General features: G+C 39.0%; 1 protein-coding gene across 4 annotated transcripts in view; it reads left to right on the top strand.

Moving 5' to 3' along the window:
- slc23a2 (solute carrier family 23 member 2) overlaps nucleotides 1-17,631 on the top strand; it is a 52,784-nt gene extending 35,153 nt beyond the window's left edge. For all 4 annotated transcript variants that reach the window (XM_042487449.2, XM_042487448.2, XM_088076573.1 and 1 more), the window contains 10 exons: nucleotides 1,896-1,984; nucleotides 2,168-2,235; nucleotides 3,649-3,830; nucleotides 5,019-5,139; nucleotides 6,516-6,672; nucleotides 7,308-7,455; nucleotides 7,564-7,669; nucleotides 8,582-8,849; nucleotides 9,459-9,554; nucleotides 11,220-17,631. In XM_042487449.2, coding sequence (XP_042343383.1) covers nucleotides 1,896-1,984; nucleotides 2,168-2,235; nucleotides 3,649-3,830; nucleotides 5,019-5,139; nucleotides 6,516-6,672; nucleotides 7,308-7,455; nucleotides 7,564-7,669; nucleotides 8,582-8,849; nucleotides 9,459-9,554; nucleotides 11,220-11,497 — 1,513 coding nt within the window. In that variant the 3' untranslated portion in view covers nucleotides 11,498-17,631. The remainder of the gene's footprint in view (nucleotides 1-1,895; nucleotides 1,985-2,167; nucleotides 2,236-3,648; nucleotides 3,831-5,018; nucleotides 5,140-6,515; nucleotides 6,673-7,307; nucleotides 7,456-7,563; nucleotides 7,670-8,581; nucleotides 8,850-9,458; nucleotides 9,555-11,219) is intronic.
- The last annotated feature ends 259 nt before the right edge of the window (nucleotides 17,632-17,890 follow it).

Genomic DNA, 17,890 nt, shown 5'->3' with positions numbered 1-17,890 from the left:
CATTAATACTTCTTATCTGTATGTTTCTTCATAGATTCCTTTATGGATACCAGATCATTTTCTGTGTGTAAAACAGCAAACCCACACAAGATTTTAGCATCAACCATCTGTTTTTATTCCTCATCTAAAATGGATGAATGTGAGAATATTTGTACAGCATTTGTTGTCATTCCGTATTTCTTAGTTAAAGAAGAAAGTGTATTATAACAGGATATTTATACAGACATGCTGCTCGGTTGAAAAGCAGTGGCACTCAAGTGTAGAGAGTTGAATTCATGGCATTTCTGGAATGTAAGCCTGTGTTGTGTAGAAAGATGTTTACATTGCTGATGTTTTCACGCTTACTTGAAATGATCATCAAAAGATTATTTGTCATGTTTTTTGTGAAATGAAGTCATGCTTTGGACTGTTTCTTCTTCACCATGAGTCCTTGTTGTTGCAAGTTTCCAGCAGCTTAGACATGAGTTTGATGTCATTGTTTTTCAATACACTGCTGTTGAAAAGACATACCTGCATCGAGTAATGGCATTAATAAACTCTGAGGTATAGGATTCCTATGGATGGAAAGTTTGGAACCGGTTCTCAATTGGAACCTTTTATTCGGTTTCCGTCCATGTGCATAACACTGTGTTATAGATTGGAAGAGATTGTTTGCTCCAAATGACTAAAGTCTTTTAAGAAAGTAAAGTATGTCATTTTACATTGCTACAAATATATTTGTGCACTCCAGAATAAAGCAGCATCTGCATAGATGCCTTAGTATCTTTAGGGTTAAACTTGAGTGTTATGGAGAGTAGCAGGTGGAAAGTTAGAGTTTACTGAAGTACCAATATTGGAACGGAGAAATTACTGATTTATGTTGCCTGCTTGTTGTTTGTTATTTTGAAAATCAAACTATTTTTCTTGAGGTCTCAAGCCTAAATCTTTTAAACTTTTGTGCTAGTCTCAAGTTCAGAGTGTCTTTTTTGTTAACATTTCTATTGATTTGTCCTTGTGCACACATTGGAAACAAGCAGCTGTACAAAGCAACATGATGACACACATATAATATGTAGGAGTGTTGGTTAAATACTAATGTCCGCATACTGTCTCTAAACCACAAATATTTTTTTTTGAAGCAAACACTGTGTCATTTCCAATCTGATCTTTGTCATGTCATCAGGGTGTATGTTTTTTGTGGCACAGATTTAGTTGGCTCAGTGCACCAGTAACACTCACAGATGATACTTCTAGCTCTGACTTTGTTCACTTCCCCTTTCTTGAAAAAATAAAAGTCCTCCTGTTTCGGGTCATTCACACCTTTGTTATTTCTGTCTTTTGTGTTTCCACTCATATGACGTCAGATCAGATCTTTTCATATCCCTCCATTGTCATGACAGCCAATTACAGTTCTAATTTAAGGTCAGCCATCATAAAAACTTGTTACTTGTTTATGAGTTTATTTAAGTTTGAATGGTACCAATGGTTTGAGTGGAAGAGAAAGAAAAGACGGAGCGAAATCTGTGCCAGCAATAACATGACTGATCTCAATAACTCACCCTGTGTTTCACTGACCTTAGATCCTCCCAAAAAGACCAGAGGGGTTCTCACAGTCCACATAATAAGAGCTATCAAGAAGTATGATCTCTGAATCCCACATTATTGACTTGAAACTGAATTAGAAAGTTTCCATTACCAAGTAGATTTTTACTTGGGTATTAGGTTTTTACTTACAAGGAATTTGCCCTGATGTTTATACGAGAAATATATTTAGAGTACTGCAACAGTTTGCAACAGTGTTGCAAAGAATCACCTTGCTTTTTACGAAATCAAAACACTTTTTTTGTTGTGCATTTCTGTGATTATTCACCCCAATAATGTCATAATGTCATCTGTTGTGCTTTTCTTGTGTTTAGGTTGCCTTTGTTCCAGGCTAGCGCTTTCGCCTTCCTCGCACCAGCCAAAGCCATCCTGTCACTGGACAAATGGAAGTGTAACACCACAGGTAACTTCTCTCGTCTGTCTCTCAAAGACTCATTCAGACAGACGTTCCTGTCTTTTACGCTATGATCTCAACTCCAAATGCTGTCTGCATAAAAGCCTGCAGAGTTATGATTCACACAGTGATATTTTTAAATTCTCTTTCTAATCTCGTTTCCTCATTGTTGGTTTTTTTTTTCACCACCAGAAGTTCCCGTGTTCAACAGCACAGAGCTCCTTCACACAGAGCACATCTGGCACCCCAGGATACGAGAGGTGAGGCAAAGAAAGAGAAAAGAAAGAGTTCAAAGGAACAGCAACTCAAGAGTCAGTAGCAAGAGAAAAAATGATGATCAAGTGCTAAATAAGAATAAATCATATGACAAAAATACAAATTAGATAAAACAATATGTAATCTCTATACACCTGTCACTTATAAAAATAGCAGTTACATCCATAATTGCTGGTTGTTCCTAATAATTGTAATACGTGCATGGTATGTATTATTTTTACTGTAACAGTAGAAATGTATAAATACTGTTGCACAGTAAGTGGTAAAATATAAAGGATATGGATAAAGACACGTACATATTATATATATATACAGGCAGATATGGCAAAATATCACTATATGATAGACATAAGAATAATTACACAGCGTAAGTATGTGTACTGTGTATATAACATATCCGATCTATTGTACATGTATATTTTACAAGTTAAACAACATATGTATGTAACAGAATCAAGAAGAAAACTAAATTTAAATTAAATATAACCACACAGAAATGTGTACACAATACAATGTATTTCTCAATGTTACAGTCAGTGTATTTAGATTTTTTATCAGTATATTTATAATTTGTTATGTATCATGGTTAAATAATGGATGTTTTTTTAGGCTCATGTTTGAACAGGAGAGTTTTTCTTCCAAGTTTCTAAATGGGAGTGTCAGTGTCTTTAAATGGCTGCAGGGTTTTTTTTCCGTGACAGAAGCTGTTAATTTGTGTTAACCTTTTCCGTTTGCGTAAGCCAGTTGAGTAATTGTTTTTTATGTGACCCGCGAATGAGACTAAACTCAATCAGACCAAATTACATTGTTGAATGGGACATGGATGGGCTGAGGGCGGGAGCGACGTGCATGTGATAAAAAGCTATGCAAGGAACACAAAGACTGATAAAGACCAGACAAACAGGATTACTATTCTGTAACCTCATCTGCTCCGACTGTGATGGAAACTTTTCTAGTTTTTATTTTTTATTCATTAATTTGATTTCACGTGATTTGGATATCACAAATGTTGGTTGGTAGAAGAGGAATTTTCTTTTTCATGGAAATAAGTAACCAGAGGAGTAGCAGTTTGATGCAGTTTTTAAATGTATTCTTTTGGCACTTTGAGCACCACAAGCTGAGTGCCATATAGTTCAGGCGAAACGGGGTGTGTTATTTGAGATTTAAACATTTAATTAAAATCTACTTTAAGGTGCTTCAGTCAGCATCATTTTGTATCCATCTGAGCCTGCACCCGTGCTTCATAAGCATGACTCAGTTTAAAGAGAATCATTTTGAAACTGCAGGAGTGTCTAAGTGTGTAGTTTCACTTTCAAAGCCATAGTCCACCCCCCCCAAAAAAACCCATCCCTTATTAGTGAACTCTCTCTGACTCTTCAATTTTTATTTCCCATCAGATCCAAGGGGCTATTATCGTGTCATCCCTGGTGGAGGTGTGTATCGGAGCGCTGGGTCTCCCCGGGATCCTGCTGAAGTACATAGGACCTCTGACCATCACCCCCACCGTGGCTCTTATCGGTCTGTCTGGTTTCCAGGCTGCGGGAGAGAGGGCTGGAAAACACTGGGGTATTGCCATGCTGTAAGTTCGCACTTTTACAGAAGGAAATTCACGTTTATACGTCAATAAAAATCTTTACTACAGTGACACCCTGAACCATTGTTCTCTGTTTATAAGGAAAAAGTAACTAAAAGTGAAGTCATTTGCTCTGTCAGCTTCTATTTATTTCTTCTTATTATACATTTCTAACAGATTTGTCATTGCCTTTTTTCCACATGCTTTTAAAAGAAATGAAACTAATTTGCTCTGGTTTTAAAGGGTTAAATAGCTTTAGAATAGGTTTTAAAAGGGTTAAGTTTAGCTACGTGTAGCGTTCTGCTGCTCCGTCTGCACTCAGAAGTCACTCTGCACTCTGAAAGTGTGGTGCAAAGAATGACGAAAGGTACTAATATTTACGGGGTGCTCCTAATGAACAGTCAAGCTCCAAAATTAGAAGATCAATACATGGCAGCAAAAATTTTAATTGTGAAAGAATGTGTGGGAACCCCGTGTCACCCACAAGCCGGAGCGTTTATTGGTCCAGTGCGGTGCAGTGCATTCTGGTAGTTGTAGGTTTTCTTCATCTTGAGCGAAGGCGAATACCACATCCCTTTTTTCAGTTTTTTCTGGTCATGTAGCACCAGTTTCAATTTCTCGGTTGTATAAGAGGACTATCTCTCCAGCAGTGAAATACTTGATGATGATTATTCACAGGGTCACGTGTGGCTCATGCACTTCAAGTGATTTAAGCTGAATGAACCTTTTAGATCTCCTTCACAGAAAATATTTGCAGCCCAAGATTGAGCAGATAAAAAGGACATAAAGAAAGCCTTTTTTTCCTTAGGAAAAAGCATACTGTATCATTAAAGGCTGTAAAGATACAGAGGAGTGACTCATGGGGGAAGATGCACTTCAGAGCTGTGATATTCATGTGGTGTGACATCAGTTCCTGCTGTGTCACGGCTATTTACACTGTAGCTGGAAACCGCCTCCTCTCGCTCCTCAGGGACAGAGGATATGTGCCGGTAATTGCCACTGATTTTCTTTTTTTCCAGACAGTTAAGATAATTGATTGGCTTTGAGGCCTCTGGGGTCAGAGTCAGACGTAGATGGGAGGAAATGGAACATGTTCGCACAGGATCAGTTTTCTCGAGGGAGAATAAACAATAAAGAAAATAATTATAAGACACTGTGATCCATCAAACTGAGGGTGATTGTTTCTGTCTGCAGGACAATCTTCTTGGTGCTGCTTTTCTCTCAGTATGCCAGAAACGTTCACTTCCCTCTGCCGATCTACAGAGCCAAGAAAGGCTGGACGTCCTACAGGCTGCAGGTCTTCAAAATGTTTCCTGTAAGTACACAACTTCTCATAACAGTACATACATGCCTCAGGTTTTTGCCTTTTGCACAAGCTGTCTGGTCTCCACTTCTCATATTTTGCCTTTGAGCGAATTAACTTTGGTTTCTTTATAACTGCCCCGCTGCTTCCACCACAAACTGATCTCCCATCTAAGTCGCAAATTATTAAACAGAGCTAATATCATTCTCTCTGGGAGGTGAAGAGGTTTTCCCTTTGCATGTGTCTGTGCAGTGTACATCAGGCTTTTCCTGCCCTCTGCTGGTCATATAAAGAATAATAAAAACTCTTAAATTCACATGAAAGTTACCCTTACCTTTCTCCTCAGATAGCTTCCCATCACATTTTATTATTAATATAGAAACATATATTTCTAACATACATTTTTTTAGAAGAGTTCAAAAGCATTTTGATTGTTTTATCACTGTGTGGTTTTGGACTGCATGTAAATAATGTAATGACATCATCAAGAGCGCACAACATGATGACCTAGAAGACAGAAGCAGTCCCCCGCGCTAAAAGAATGAAACCTCCAAATATCATGTTTTATTTTAGGTGGATTTAAACAGGACTGTGCAAACAAAAATCTCCTGAAGCCATTTTAAAAGGTTAAAATGGCCTGAACATATTTCCAAATGAAACAAATTATGAGGGCAGTTTATAGTTATGGGAAGAATTTAATCTGATCCCTTACAGGGTGCCTGCGGATCCTTAAAAAGTCTTAAAATCCATGATTCAGTGATTTTAAAATAAGGCCCTTACTGGTGTTAAAATGTCTTAAATCAACATCTCAGCAGTCTATTGGCATTTTAAACAATTGGTAAATTAAAGATGATAATTATTAAATGTGTCTCCATATATCCCCATAAAGTCATGTTTTATGTTACTATAAATTTTTAGATAAAATTCCTCATGTTCATGTTTTTTGCTTTTTTTAATTTTTGTTTTGTAAAATTAGGCTTAAATTCAGTTGCAAGAGGCATTAAAAAAGTCTTAAAAAGTCTTTAATCCCATTTGCCTTCAGCTGTAGGACCCCTGCTTACAATAAATTGGATCAGAACTGGGCGAGGTTTTGTGAATAATGCAGGAATTAACAGAGCAGGAGGACTGTTTAACCTCCACCCACACCTCCTCCACCCTTTTTGTTTGACCAAGAGCTGAAATGTGAGGGTGAAATGAAGAAATTTGACCTAAACTATGATCTCCTTTGTTATTTAAACCAAACTTTTGCAAACTGGGATCCAAACACACATCCTACTATGATATTGTACTGTTAACTACGACAACCTACAAGCTGACGGTGATGGACAGGTGATTAGCAATCACAGATTCAGTGAGAATCTCTGATGAGCGTTTCCTTTTTCACCCAGATCATCATGGCCATCCTGGTGTCATGGCTGCTGTGTTTCATTTTCACTGTGACTGACGTTTTCCCGCCGGAGGTCGACAAGTACGGCTTCTACGCCCGCACAGACGCACGTCAAGGAATCCTCGTAGCTGCACCGTGGTTTAAGATCCCATATCCATGTAAGTGTGTGTGTTCTGTGTACATGTGGCTGTTTGAAGGGATTGTTGATGTTATGACTAATCTCCATGAACTCTGGGCGACGCAGCTTGCAGGCGGCCAACACGTGGACGGGTTTTAGTTGCACTACGATCAGGTAGTGAGGAATAATGATCTCAGTGTTTTGACAGTTTAAGATCAGATTAGATTCATAATCATATTTGTATTTGCACACAGTAAGTACCTGTACAGTGAAATGCATTTCACCATCTAATCAGATCAAAAGTCCATGAAGATAAAAAATAAGTTTCAAAAAGTTATTGTTTTTGCAGGAAGTGGTGTAAATTTGATATACACAAAATAGTTAAAACATTATAAAATGTACAGCACAAAATAATGCAGCTATGATGTCTACAGTACACAGAAATGAGCAAATACTGTATACAGTAGGATGTTTTTTTTAAATACAGATTAATGTAGAAATAGTTTGAGGAGAGACAGATATTACTGAGAAATTGGCCATCATCAGAACACATTTGGAAATTAAACTTCAAGTATAACATTGTCTTAAAAACTAAACAAAAGTCTGTTTTTTTTGTATTTTCTGTTACGTTCAGCTGTTTCTTAGTTCTGACTCACTGTGTTTTTGCCTCTGCAGTCCAGTGGGGTTTTCCTACTGTAACAGCTGCAGGTGTGATCGGTATGATGAGTGCGGTGGTGGCCAGCATCATCGAATCAATCGGAGATTACTACGCCTGTGCTCGTCTCTCGTGTGCTCCTCCACCTCCCATCCACGCCATTAACAGGTAACTCTTCTCCAGTTTTTTATTCCTGTCCTTCTTTTCACTGTTTTCAGTTTTTTTGTGAATATGAAAGGTACTTAAATTGGTTTGGGTTTTTTTCCGTCTCTGTAGGGGGATATTTGTTGAGGGTATTTCCTGTGTGGTGGACGGTCTTTTCGGGACAGGAAATGGCTCCACCTCTTCCAGTCCAAATATAGGCGTCCTGGGAATCACGAAGGTAACCGACACCTGAACTCATTTTATTTCTCTTCTTTATCCTGCCTTTTTTTTTGTAACATTACATATGTTTTACCTGATAATTATGATACTCTACAGTAGATTCGCTATATGAGCCTCTCTGCACACTTTGATTTAGTGGTTTTATTTCTTTTTCCATAATGGTTTAATTGTGCAAATAATTTAGCAAGAGCTGAGACAGCAAGTTGCTTCATTGATAGTTAATCAGCAGAAAACTGAATGGCAACTTTATAACTTTATATTTTTGCAAATGAAATGTGACTGAAACAATTATCAGAAGTTTTTATGATTTGTGACCTCTTAAAAACCTATCTTCTTTTCACTGTTTTCATTTTTTTTTTTAAATTGAATAAGTAAGTCTGGGGCATTTGTTTTTTGTTTGTTGGGACATTTTTAGATAGACCAATAGACAAAGTCATTTATAATACAGCCCTAAAGTATGTTAAACTAAATTTCACTAGCTTTCTGATATAGATGTTTTTACAAAGTGTCATTGTTGCGTGCATGATTATTTCACAGGGGAGACCCCATATTATTTAGAGTTCTCAACGCAACACCACAGGTTCAGGACCAGCTAAGGCCTCTCTCTCTCTCATTTTAAATAGTGCAGACAATTTCCCAAAAATATCTTTAATAAAAAAAAAAAAAGTGTCATTTTATTAAGTTGGAGGTATAAACAAACTTTGAGATGCACACACTTCTCTCGTGTGTGAGCAGGAAACATCAGTCACAATATTTGATGATATTCAGTCAGCTGTTGAGTTTATCTACTGATGCACTATTCAACTGTAAATGTGTAGCATCCTAATAATCAATGATGTATTATTTTTTTAATTGTTCAATACTGGCTGGCTTTCCCTTCGCTCCCTCTGATCTCTGATTGGTCCTCCAGGTGGGCAGCAGACGTGTGATCCAGTACGGAGCCGCCATGATGCTGCTGCTGGGGCTCGTGGGTAAATTCAGCGCCCTGTTTGCCTCTCTGCCTGACCCTGTCCTGGGCGCTCTGTTCTGCACCCTTTTTGGTATGATCACAGCGGTGGGACTCTCCAACCTGCAGTTTGTCGACCTCAACTCCTCCAGGAACCTCTTTGTTCTGGGTTTCTCCATCTTCTTCGGTCTGATGCTGCCGAGCTACCTCAAACAGAACCCGCTGGTCACCGGTGAGTGCACGGGAGAGATCCCAACATGTATACACACATAAGCGTATGTATGTACATAAGCGTGAGTGAAAATAATTCGGTTAGAGATTCAAAGTTACTGAAACCAATGCTGCGTTCACATGGATTTACGTACGCAGGAGACAGCAAACACAGTATCATTTTAACTGAATGAAAGCAGGATGTTAAAATAAGGTGATGCTGGCAAAAGCATTGGACGAAATTACCGTTCAAAGTTGGAATATTTAACTTTTTGCTGTCCTCCTTGATGGAATTTACAATCGGATGTTACATAGCTCCTTCACACAAGGTAAAAAGACAGGAGCTCTGAACAATCACTGACATTGCTAGAATAATTACATAAAATTAAAAAAACACAAAAATTTTATGTAGTGTTTTTTTCCATTCTTTATACATTTTTTTTTACTATACTACAATACGTCACACCATTGCAACATCTTGTCGCACACATTTCATTTTTCTTTTTTTTGTTGTTGCCGTGCCGTCTTGGTGTTGTTCATCTGCTGTCTGAGTGATTCCATGTGAACAAAACAAAAGACATATTTAAGTCAGTTACTAAGTTACTAATCCGCGTCTCTTTGTCTTCCTCAGGCATTGTTGGGATTGACCAAGTGTTGAACGTGCTCCTCACTACTGCCATGTTTGTCGGCGGCTCAGTCGCCTTCATTTTGGACAATACTATCCCTGGTAAGGTGTTTAATCCACTCTTTTTCACATCAAACTGATAATTATATGTATTATGTTATAAAGTTTTTTGCTGGATGATATTGATGACAATATAATGGCAGGATACAGAGGAAAATTCCAGTAATAAAATTTCAATATTGTGGCTGTGCCAAGGAGGAACAGGTATTGTTATAAAAGCAGAATGTGCTGGTTTGACCCGACATTCTCCAAACGCCTTTGGGAGAGCTGGGAGAAGACATCTGCCGCTGTGACCTGGCCCTGGTTAAATAACAGAGGAACAACCTATTTCTTTGTGTTGAATTACATCATAAAGCCCAGTTCAGACAAAGAAAGTTTTGTAACGAGGCGAAACCGTTTTAGAATGTGCAGGAAAGAGTTGGAGCGGCTTGAACTGGTTCATCTCTGCTCGACTCAAGCCGGCTGATGGTGTCACCTGCAACTCAGCTCGTCAAGTCGCCAGCAGCTTGTTTTACAATGTGAGGCACCTCACTTGTCTCAGCAGCCAGTCAGCTCGTAGCAAAGCAGTGTCGGCTGGTCATGACGGTTACAAACTGTCAGCAGACGGCAGGTTTGCTTGTTGTGGCATTCTCTGACAACAGCCCCCATCTCCCCAGAGCCCGTTTCAGTAACGTCTCTGCATCTGTTGACACCCTTGTCAGTCTCTGACCTCACAGTTTGTTGGTGTTGGTTGGTGGGTCGCTGCTGCCACTGGCTGTATGTGCACGTCACACACACACACACACACTATTCTGACAAATTACTCTTACAGTCATTACTTGTACAGTATCTGAAAAGCTGGGTTTTTCCAACAGAAGTAACGAGTTGTTGCTACGAAGACATTAAACCGTCCAATCTAGTTGCATTGGTGTAAACTGGCTGATTTTCAGCACACGGCAGACCAGCACATTATAAGTGGTTGCAAGTTTTAACATGTCTTTGGTCTGAAGTGGGCGCGAGAGTTAGGTAAAGGAAAATGCATCATTTCATGTTGTTTTAAGTATGTGTGTTTCCATTACAGATTTGCACAAAACTTAAGCAATATTTTAAAAATGACGATGAAACACAATAGCGAGACGACAGCATCTCCATTGAGTGATGTTACATGACTTCTCCTCTCGCAATAACACTCCAAGCAGCATGGCAATGGATGTTCAAAACGTTAGCAGGTTTATTCCTATAGCAGCCACCGCACTAGCCGTCATTACGTCTAATCAAAGGCAACGTAGGCATGTTATGTGAGCGATAATGGAAAGGCGTGCCCCTTAGAAGTGGGAGCGGCCAAGTATGAGGGATTTCTGGGAGGTGATACTCTACGTTTTCACAGAGGAATTGTGGATTCAGTACTTCTGCATGATCTGCTCAACTTTTCAAGAGTTCTGCCTGCTGCATCATGCCCGAGAGAGCCAGTTCCCACTGACAAGCATCATGTGACTTATAAAAGCAAAAAAAGTGTTTCCATTGCAGTTTTGCAAAATATGGCTTTTTAGAAGCGTCTGAAATACCACCTCATGCGAGCGTAAAAACTTTTTTGAGAAGGTGATGTGTTTCCATTAGCTGTATTTTATATCCCCAATTTGAATTTGCACAATTTTAGGGTTAATGGAACCTGACTAGTGTATGGATTTCAAGTAAGCTGTGATTAATCTGTCTTCCTTTTCTCCCCAGGTACCCCCGAAGAACGAGGCATCAGGAAGCTGAAGCGTGGCGCGGGCCTCAGTGCTGCAGAACTGGAGGGGATGAGATCGTACGATCTGCCGTTTGGGATGGACTTTATCCGCAGACACCCCGTCTTCAAGTACTTCCCCATCAGCCCCACCTTCCAAGGCTACCAGTGGGGGAGGCTACGGGACGCCTGCAGCAACAGAATGGGACACGGGGATGGGGTGAAGGGGGGAGGACTGGGAGGGGAGGGAGGCACAGCACCGGGGGAGAGTCGGGTATAGCCAACGGGGTGGTGCTGCAAAATTTTACATTTTGCTGATTTTGAGGAGCAAGGGATGGTACACTAAGATAAACGGATGGGAGAGCGGAAGACAGAAGTGTTGCAGGTTCTGTGTGGAAAAAAATATGACACCCCCCACCCCCCCCCCTCCCGTCAGTGTGTGTTTTCTTTAGCTCGTGTCAGTCTTCTCCCACTTACCACTATGCTATTTTAAGCATGCTATAGCAAGTCACAGCATGCTATAAAAGATGTCACCATGCGGAGGTCAGTTGGTGTGTGTGCGTGTGTGTATGCAGCGAGAGAATAACGGGTTTGTGCATTAATTTATTTGCACTTTAATCCAGAAGGAGACGGATGGACGTCAAACAATCGCAGCTGAATGTTAGATAACTGCCCAGTTTTTATGAAACACATTCTACTAAAAGCACAGTAGATTTGATTATGTCAAATGAGGATTATGCAGATTTTATTATGAATAATTTGCCTCTAAACTGATTATGCAACCACATTAAAGATGCACACACACACATGCTCACACACCAACAGCCTCAACAGAACTAGCTTGAGCGCTACAATGCACGTCGGGGTCATGCAGATTGATGGAAGTGGTTCGTCAGGTGCCCTTAGCCATGCAAAGTGATTGTGAGTTTTTTATTTTTGCACTATCTGCCTCCCGAGTTCAAAAGCAGAATTTCATTCTGCAGCTCGCGCCCCCATTTCTTCTCCTCAGAGACCCGTTTAGCAGAACATCATCTTCTCACACTGAACTCACATCCCCCATTTTTCAAATGTAGTAGAGCTCTAATATTCACAGGACCTCCAATGTAACATGGTTTACATCTCTTTAATGTGTCAGTATTATGCATCGGTCACTAACAAGACCAAAACTATACATTATAATGGAACAAAATTAGGTTTTATTTTTATTTGATGACCTTAACTTTATTATTTTACCTCTAACACACAAAGGCACTTGCAAAACGAAACAAGCTTTTAATAATACCTCCACTGCCGTGATGAAAAGTCACATTAATGGCACACAGTAACAGACATGTGGCCTTGTCAGACAAACCTTGTGTGCTTAAATTCTGGTAGTGTTGGTACCACTAAAAAGCAGGAGGAGATCTGTCATCCTCTGTGTGGATCTTCTCTCACATGTGTCTCTTCTTTAAGCAGTAATGTGTGTTAATGTAGGAATTGGGCATACATTTTTCACCCCTGCTTCTATCCAAACTTACTTGGTTTTCCCATCCATGCATTCAATTGGCGCTTAAATAACTGTCCGAAAAAGTCAAGTTTGTGGTTTGGATATCCAGTATTTAAAGGTCCAGTGTGGAGGATTCAGTGGAAGTTTTGGCAAAAATGGTAAATTAGATAAGTATGTTTTCAGTCAAGTTTAATCACCTAAAAGTAAGAACTGTGTTTTGGTTACCTTAGAATTAGACATTTATAACTAAATAGGGAGTGGATCCTCATCCATAAAATCCACCTTGTTGTTTCTGCTGTAGCCCAGCACGGACAAACCAAACACTGACTCTCATGAGATCATTCCTGTTTTTGCATTTTCATAATGACCTCTACAGTTTGCAGCACCTCTGTGACGGGTTGGAAAAACACAGATTTTTCTGTGAAATTGCTGTATTCAGTGGTTTTACCTGTTTAAATCACACCGTCCATTTGTTTGGAGAGGAGGAGACCTCTGCCGATAATGTGGCTCCCGGTAAAAACTTCCCAAACATCTGAGTTGTTCAGAAGATCGAATTTTAGCTATCAGATTGTATCAAAATTTGAAAACGGCTTGCTCAGGAGAAAAGGATTCTGAAATCAAATAAAATCATGTAATCCAGTCTTAGATTTGATCTAGATCAAACCTTCAGTTTGTAATGTTCAAAACGTTTTAGTTGTGTTGTGTTACCTTTGATCCAGAGAAATCAGAATAATCCTGAATCCAGAAAAGATTCCGAAATCAGATTAAATCATGTAATCCATGAACACTAAAGGAATTCTAACCAGGAGAAGTTTCAGCTGGTTGCAATTTGCAGTTCTCACTGCAAGATGGCACTAAAGCCCCGAAATCGTACACACTGGATCTTTAAATGTAGTTTTAGGGGTTTCTTTTGTTCTTTGGATTGACTCAGAGATGGAGCAGATGTTATTAACAGTTCTCACTTATTTAATGATTAATTCCCTAACATTCCTCTTCCTCCCATCCTCAGTCACTGTTCCCCTCCCACTCTTATCCCTCTTTATTTAATTACCTGCTGATGTTTGTTACTGTTCATGTCTTTTGTATTTCAGGCTATTAAGCTGAGTAACTGAGAGTTTCAGAGCACCAGCAGCCTGTCACTTATTAACCCAGGTGTGACCCTTAAGAGCAAGTCTCTAATTTGACAACACCGTGTGCCTCTGGTGTTTTTTAATTGGAATAATTCACAAAAAATCACAAAAAAGTTTGCAATATTATAATCTTGGTAAATAAACCATAGCACAATGAGAGAAAAAATGAAAGAAAACTACTAAAGATTTAGCCCAGCTGAGATTTTTACTAAACCAAAATGTTTGAAGATCTTTTACGTCTTCTATTGATCTGTTACCACATACCAAAACTTTTCTGTAAGCATTGGCATGTGTCACGATTCAAAAAAATTACTTTGACTAATCATCCCAAATTTCTTCACTTTTTATCTCATTTATTAAAGTTATTTATTTATTTATGAGAAGAAAGTTGATGTTTAAAGATTGCTTGAAGCAGGTCTATGTGTCTCTTGCACAATGTTGAAAGTATATTTATTAGTTTACGTGTTCATGCCCTGTAAAGGTCGGTGTGATGGTGATAATGGACCGCCACTCCGCAACTAGAGTCGGTGCTTTTAGAAACTCACCCGTGGAGAGCAGTTTCTCCTAAAGATAGTTTCTGATGTAAGATGCTTCTATTTCATTCCATTTATATCATGTTATTTTTAAAAATGAGAAAAACACTTTTACATGTTGGAACTGGATAGTTTAGTCTAATTTGATAATCAGGGCCTTTTCCTACAAGTACTGTTTGCACATGTAACGGTGCCAAGAACATCGGGTGTCAGAGTCCTGAAACCCTGAAGTGTCACTAGAGTGCATATTCACATTTATAGTTGAGTATGAACGTTGTTTTTGTTTGATGACCTGAAGACAAGTGGCTCATTGTGAGTGAACATTTTTGGGGCCTCAGTCTGTGATGGCATGGTCAGCTGCACGGTAGCCCCATTCATGACCTCAGCACTCTCTACATTACTCTGTGATTCAGTCGCGTAATTCAGACTGGGCGTGGGGAGATACGGCTAAAATCTTGCATTTTAGCCATATCTGTATAATTACACATCATTGGATGTGTAATTATACGTCACGATAACAATATTTATCACAATATAGTAATTGTTCTGTCTGTAACTTCAATTAAGACATGGGTTAAAATAACCATCTCATCAGTCACATTTGATCATTTTCATCTTACTTCTATACAAACAAAAACCGTCTGCCTCACATGAAACAACACTCAAGTTAAAAACAAAAGACTCAAAACAGCAAAATGAAGATTCTTTCAAAAGTTCATCAGGAAAATTATTTCAATGTTACACATTTCTTACAGCATCACTCTCCTCCTCCATGTCTGACCAAATCAGAGCTGTCTTCAGCCCCGATGAAGCATAACAGACTTTTGTCTAAATAAAAACAGGGGTACGACGAACACCCTTTTGTGTCACGCAGCTGCACTGCCTTTAAATATGGCAGTGCTTAACTAAATTAAATTCAGAGGTTTTATTGATATGGGAAACTTGTTTTCATTGCTGAAAAATGAAATTTAAAAAAATGTAAAAAGAAAAGAGGGAAAATGTCCCTCAAATCCCGTTGCACACCCTTTCAAGGAAACATGTTGTTCAGCCTGAAAACCAAAGCAGAATGAAGCACACTGTTTTCAGACTGAATGACTCCAGGTTACCTCGCGAGAGTCCAGCCTTGACTGTTAGCCAAGCCATTGATAGCCCGCCCGAAGAGCTCAGAAATGTTATTTCTACTGTCCCATGGTATATAACATCATGCCCAACCATAATTTAAATGTTGGTGGAAGAATCTACCCTTTTCCTTCTTCTTCTTTTAAAACCTGTTGTCCAGTGGTGGGTCAGCTTCAAATGTATTTTTGTGACTTTGCAGATGTTAACTGTCTTTGCTCGAGAAGCAAAGTTAAAATCTTATATTTCCACAGACTGTGGTGCTACTTTTTGCCAGCTTATAGTGCTGAACAGGCAGTGACCAGTGTTTACCACATACTTTATTTGGATGTTACTAAAAATAGAGCCGCCCACAGTATTCATATGGAGACGCTGATTTTGATCTCTCTTATTAAGTGTCACAGATTTTAGTATATCACAGTCACGGCTGTCAAAATGTGTGACCCTGTCTGGATACCACAGGGACAAAATATTACTAGAGGTCCAAATGTCGGCCCCGATAATTGGCCGTTGGATCTGTCGACCCCTAATTTTTAATTACACCTTTCAAAACACTGTATGCAAGTAAAATAAAACATTTGCAGTAGTTAAACATCAACAGCTGAAATTGAGGTCACAGAATCTCTTGGGTGTCGTAGTCTGTGAAAATGTTGGATTTAAATATTGATCTTAACAAATGTGTTATCATTCTCTAATGTGAGCGAACCACAGAGAAACAAAGAGAGTGCTGAAGTCTTAATAGAGGCTCGACTGTAGCCGGTGACCACTGATGTGTGCAGAAACTGTAAATCTAAAACCTCACCGTCCTCATCTAAACGCTGGATCGGCAGCTGTAGATAAGAAGCAGTGTTACAGGGCAGTTGGTAAACATAGCGGTGTGTTTTTGGCACACCGGCCGATGTTTTTGGCGCCCACGCTGCGTGACCTTGCTCCAGGAGCAGGTGATGATCAGAGGTCAGAAAGCAGTCACCTCCTCCTGCTGCTACTTCTCTCAGAGAGGAGAGTGAACATTGGGGGTTGGACACTTTTTGGCACCTGTTTTAGTGAATTCTTAAGGACATGCACACATAATAATCACATGCACAACGTGTGACCTCTGTCTTCTGTGTCATATGTTCATACGACCAGCACTTACTGTCCCATCACCACCTCTCTCCACACACTCTCTGTTTAACCCCCTCAGTCCTGCAGTGAAATATACAGGTGTCCTCTCATGTTTAGTGTACCTGGTTTTTCTCCCGGGAGTTCTTAGTGTTGACGTGTCTGGATGCAGGAGACGACACTGGCTGGCCGCCTTTTTAAGACCCTGTTGGTGAATCTGCCTCATAACTAAACATAAAACTGAACTTTGGATGTCTTTGTGCCTACAGGCAGCTTCCTCTTGTTTTTAGCTTTTACTCCTCTGTTTTTTGACTGGTTTATAAACACTTTCTCACACAATTGTTACAGTAAAAACACTTTGAATTTCAAGTAGAGACCTCCTTGATGGTTTTCTGTCTTGAATGACACGCAGGTGGGTTTATCCAGCAGCTCCTAAGAAGGTGGCCATGAGGTGTGAAACACAAAGACATCGATCCCTTTCAGTTATTTTGAAGGGGGTGCTACCTGAAGAATATACTTTTGTGTATTAAGTGTTTTATCTTTTTCAATGTTTTGGGGTTTTTTTATACTTCATTTTTATGTTTTTGCAAGCAAATATTTGTAAGAAACAAATCATAACGTTTAATCTTAAATCATGCTGGAAAGCGCACCATTTTGTTGTACTTTTTATTTAAAAAAGTAAATACATTTTGATCCTATTTGGAATCTGTGGTTTGGTGGAATCTTTTTGTTTTATTTTGTTAGGACCTTTTCATATTGTATTTTTTTACTCTAACACTGCTTTCTGTCCATGTTAACTCATATTACCAGTATAAATGAAAGAATGAGTTGAGAATCTTTAAATAGATGTAAAAACAAAACAACAAAAAAATAAATGTATATTTAATGGAGTAAAGTTTGCTAAACCTTCTGGGAGAGAAATTGTGTAAACTAATTGTAGCAACAAAATGTTTTATTCTTTGTTCCTAAAACTATTTAATAAGATGTTACTGAATGAATGCAGTCTTTTGTCTTTATTGGTAATAAAACTGAGTTATGTAGCTGCTCAGATTCTTTGACCACCTGATTTAAGTAAATATAAATATGGATGTACATTAGAGAAAGATCTGCTGACCAACACTTTATTTTATAACCACGAGTGCTATGAAAATATGTCACTTTTTCCAGCAGTTTCCAGCCTGCTTGATCACAGTGATCAAAATACAGCAGGCCTGTGTACCCATGGTAAAAACATTTTTACTAATTTAACAAATCAGCTCACAGAATACAGTGTAACACTCTTATACGACAGACAGGAAGATGCTGAT

Source organism: Plectropomus leopardus, chromosome 4 (genome assembly GCF_026936395.1).
Source record: "Plectropomus leopardus strain MGB_pleo_1.0 chromosome 4, ASM2693639v1, whole genome shotgun sequence".
In the NCBI taxonomy this organism is placed as follows: domain Eukaryota; kingdom Metazoa; phylum Chordata; class Actinopteri; order Perciformes; family Serranidae; genus Plectropomus; species Plectropomus leopardus.
The sequence above is the reverse complement of the archived record's forward strand: the minus strand, read 5'-3'. Positions and strand labels throughout refer to the sequence as shown.